Consider the following 4666-nt stretch of genomic DNA (forward strand, 5'->3'; position numbering starts at 1 on the left):
TGAAAAATTATTTCTGCATTTCCTCCAGTGGAATTTCTAGTTGACTGACATTAACATGCATATTGATTTAAAACCCACCAGAGTATAATTTCCTTCAGCATAGGCCTGGCAAATCATCACCTCACTCACTTTGTGTGTGTGTTATACAACCTGAAGATCTACCTTCTGTTTCTGTACTTTTCACATGATCCTAAACTTCTAATATTTTCTGCCTGCAAAGTGCTTCACCTTTATGGAAGGCTATGTTCTAAACAAACAGCTCTTGCATGGAGGAGTGCTGAAAACTCAGCATTGAACAAGTAATTACATATAATCAGGCAATTATGAAAGTTTCCATTCTTTAGGATTTTTTTCCTAAAGCTATGACTCTTCCATTTGGAAATTAGCATGTCAGACTCACCAACTATAAAAGAAAGTACAGAAAACCTTACATCTATAACAGATTCCCTTCCTGCCTTAAATTCCTTAGAACAAGAAGAAATGAGCAGGTAGCATTAATTCCAACTCACTCCACTTTCACAAGACTAGAAAATGTAATCTTTTTATTTTTCTTCTTGTCTTAGAACTAGATTATGCACAGTAATCTTTTGGGCCAGCTCTGATGTGTGAATCTGTGTCTATTTCATGCTCACATTATTACATGGACTTACCTGTAACCTCCCTTAAACTTCTGAGAATGCAAAAAAAGTGAGGGAAGAAGACTGAAGAGTTTGTGGGGTTTTTTAAATCTGGAGTGAATAGTTCTTAGTCTATTACATATTTCAGTAGTTGGAACAAGTTAGACTAAAAGAAGAAAAAAATACTATAACATGACAATATTAGTCAGTGAATTATGATGGAGTTTCTATGTATGTTTATAACATAAGATACTCTCCCTTACTTTAAAACCTTTTTCATCACAGTTCTGACACAGTTTACGATTCAACTGCAGTAATATGGTTAAAACATAAAACTTTTAATTAATTATCTCAGGCCTCCCTCTTCATAGGAAATAATCAAGTATACTGAAAAAAATTTTAAGAGGTATAATTAAAATAACACCTAACTTCAATAAAGATAAAATAAGGCTACTAACCCATGACATGAACAGCTCCTCTATGCTTCTTCGAAATCTTGTTTGCCTTAACGACATGTAAAGCATTTTCTTTGAACTGCAGCTCACAAAGTCTTTCAAGAAGAACTGTCATTTCTTCAGTGATGGTGTCCAGATAAGATTCATTAATAAACTTCAGTGATGAAGAAGGATCAATAGTTCCACTTAGTAGACACAAATCCTCTTTTATCATTGTGCACAGTCTGGGTATGGAACTTTGGTAACCATGAACCACCTTATCAAAATTTGTTTCACCAGAACTAGACAAAATACAGTTCTGTAGAAGTTCACTGACAAATTTATTCTGCATATTTTGATACTTTGCTAAGACTTCTGACTCAGGATAAAGAAACAAAAGTTGCTGTATGCACTGGGTTTTAAACTCCATTTTTTGTTGCAAAGCATTAGTGTTCGTATCTCCTTGGCTTTGCAGCCTATTTACTAAAAATCGTCGAAGGTGCAGTCTCACATCATCCCAGAGAGATTTCACATCCATAGTGGAATCATCCTCAACAGCATGAAGGGAAGATGTTAGCTCAAAGGACATCCCACTGGGAGTACAGGGAAACGAGACACCACACTGACTAGAGAGATCCAGAAGGAAGTGAAGTATCATTTCCTCTTGATTCTGCTCATTCTTCAGCAAGCTTTGCTAACAAAGATAAATCAAACAGTATTTTAGAAACGTTTTGTTAATTCTGATTCATTAGGTGAACAGCTTTATGCTAGAGAACTGATAGTTTCCTACCAGCAAATAAGAGACTCAAATAAATTACTGTATAAAAAACCAGAAACAGTAAAGCCTGTTTTCCCATGGATTTATGCACCAATTCATCTCCTTGTCTACCTGCTCCAATATCACACATTCTTCTTCCCAGCTTTCTTACATCCTCAATCACTTTTCTCAATCAATTGTAATGCACAATTCAAAAGAAAGCTTTGTGAAGCTCATTAGGTAGGCCTTGGCAGCCTGTTTGTTGTGGTCCACATACAGTCATCTTTGAAAGAAAATTGTATGAAAAATTACTCAAGGTTTACTCAGATAATGACAGGTTTTGCTAATAAACCCAAGACAGTAATTTATAAAATGAAACATTGCTGTTTTCTGTGTTTTGCCTCAGCATCCAACCATCAAAAAGGGCATTTTAAAGATAAAATAATCTTCTCAGGACCCCCTGAAAGAACTAAAATTGAAAACATGTTAAGAATTGAACCTGCTTAGATCACACAGGGCAGAAGAATATGAAGCTGTGTAACCTGTCAAACCAAGATGCAGACTGATACATTAACAATGAAGTGACCTCTAAATACCTCTCAGCTGTCTGTGTTGGAGAAGGAGGCCAGTTAAGAGAGCAGGTGGAACCACATGGGTGCACGTGCTGTTCCTACTTCACTAGAACCTGGAGAGCTCCATTCTTGGTCCAGGGCCAGGATCTCTGACCTTAGAGCTGCTTTGAGGCCATGCTGCAAACAGCAGGTCCTCTTGTCACATTTCAAGGTTTCCTACTTGGCCCAGAATTATACAAATTTAATCAGAACTCAGCAGCTTTCCTACATGTCTACGAGACAAATCATTTGCATGAAGAAGGAGTGTCCAATACCTGAGTAGAACAAAACTCCAAAGTCCCACGCTCACGGGACACCAAAATCTCCTTCCTCTCTGACAAAAATCACTTGCATGTTACAAACACATTTCCCCATTCTTAACATTTTTCCTACTGCAGGCTGGCTTTGGCCACAGTCCTCAGTCCCATAACATTTTATTTGTGAAGACCTGCTCTCCACCCTTCAGCTGCACTAGAGCTAATTACAGATTTCCCCATCACAGTCACAAGAAAACTGAGTTAAATTGGTGGTACTCTTGGATTTCTGGGTTTCAGGATCCAAGGTGGTTGGGTGGAGCAGGATCTAGAAGCCCCCTCACTTGCTCCTCCACCTCCTATTGCTTCTCTGCAACACAGAAAAGTGTGGTGGCAACTCACAAAAGGGCAGTTCTTCCCACTCATGTCCTTTACCTGGGTGTCTCAGCTACAATACATACTAAAGCAAGGATGATAAAGCAAGTGTTGGTAACCTTCCACCTTCAGAACTGCTGATTTATTTAACCTACAGTATTTGAGGAAATGAGTAATTTTATTTCTATTTTGAAAGAGAGAGACACGAATCAAATTTGAATATGGTCTTCCCACATAGGCCAACAGCCCCCCTGGCATTGGCTTGTGACAATTTCCAAATACAAAATGAGAAATTTCTCAACTGTAGCAAACTTTTCTAAACAGATGATTTATTAAAATATTAAAAAGACAAAATTTAGAACAAAAACTTCAGTGGGATTTTTTTTTCTTCACCCTCATGTTTTTGAGTCACGAAAATATTCAGTATCAGAGCTCCTATTTTTTGTTCAGCATGATTCAAAACTGTTGCACTCTTATGGGAGAGAAAAAAAGAGTTTAACTTTCTTATTGCCCTTGACTCTGGAAGGTTCCATGGGGTTCTGGAGGGTTCCAAATAAAAGACTTGCACCACACTAGCAAACTGTGAAGAAAAGACAGAGAACATGGTTGCCTACCCAAAAAAGAAACTCTTCAAAATCATAGTCTAGCTATTTTTCTTCTGGTTTACATCTTTATTTCAGAATGCTTCCTATTAATTTGTTTCACTGACAAGCAGGAAACACATGTGGAAGACAGAAAAATAATAGATATTATCAGTCAAATATCATCCTATATTAGCATATGTATGTGACAGAAATATGTATAACTAGTTAAAATCTAAATTATACATATCAATATGCATATACATGAGGCTGATTTTATTTTGTTATCTACTGAAGTATTCTATGAAGTTTTGTGGTCCCAAAGAGGATGTGTCTCAGTGTGTAAATTGAAACTCTAACCACTAACGACTGTGTTGAAGAGTCAAAGCACCACAGACAGAATTCTGGAGTTTAAAGGTTGACTTTTTAATCAGTCATGCTCAATACTATATTCTGAACTGAACAAAGCAAGAGAAGCTCTCCAAACAGTGAATGTAACTCTGATGCCTTTGGATGATAAATCCAAAACATTTTCCAAACAAATTCCCACTCGTGTTTTTTAAGGTTAAGCAGAAACATTTTTATTCATGAAGGCCAATAAGAATCCAAGTATTGTTTAAAGCCCTTTGCAACTTAAACTAAAGCATCAAAAATAGGAAGCTTGCAGATGCCATCTTAAGACAGTGTTACTCAGGAAAGGAGCCCCTGAAGTGAACTTTGAAGCTCTGAAAACACAGTAACATCAAGTTCCTTTGAACATTGCCTTTATTGACATAGGCTTTTCTATTTTAAAATTAAACTGCAAAAATACTTCAAAAGACGATGCCAAAACTATTCAAGAGAAAAAGATCCAAATTAGTATCCAGAGGTTTTAGAGAAGCATGAAAAGTTCTCTTATGAGCACGGAAATTAGTGACAGTAATATATAGGAAAACATCTTCAGCCTACCAGCTGGACTACTACCTACTACAGCCTCAATAAACAACTATAAAAATATGAAGATTTTGTTAAAAAAAGATTTTGTCATAAGTTCAGCA

At 36.6% G+C, this 4666-nt stretch overlaps 1 protein-coding gene across 1 annotated transcript in view; it reads right to left on the bottom strand.

Moving 5' to 3' along the window:
* Positions 1–1070: 1070 nt before the first annotated feature.
* The window catches only part of KIAA0825 (KIAA0825 ortholog), a 19170-nt gene continuing 15574 nt past the window's right edge, over positions 1071–4666 (bottom strand). Inside the window, exon 3 of the mRNA XM_009993780.1 lies at positions 1071–1745. Within this exon, the coding sequence (XP_009992082.1) occupies positions 1071–1745 (675 nt within the window). The remainder of the gene's footprint in view (positions 1746–4666) is intronic.

Source organism: Chaetura pelagica, unplaced genomic scaffold (assembly GCF_000747805.2).
Source record: "Chaetura pelagica isolate M959 unplaced genomic scaffold, ChaPel_1.0 scaffold423, whole genome shotgun sequence".
Taxonomy (NCBI): Eukaryota; Metazoa; Chordata; class Aves; order Apodiformes; family Apodidae; genus Chaetura; species Chaetura pelagica.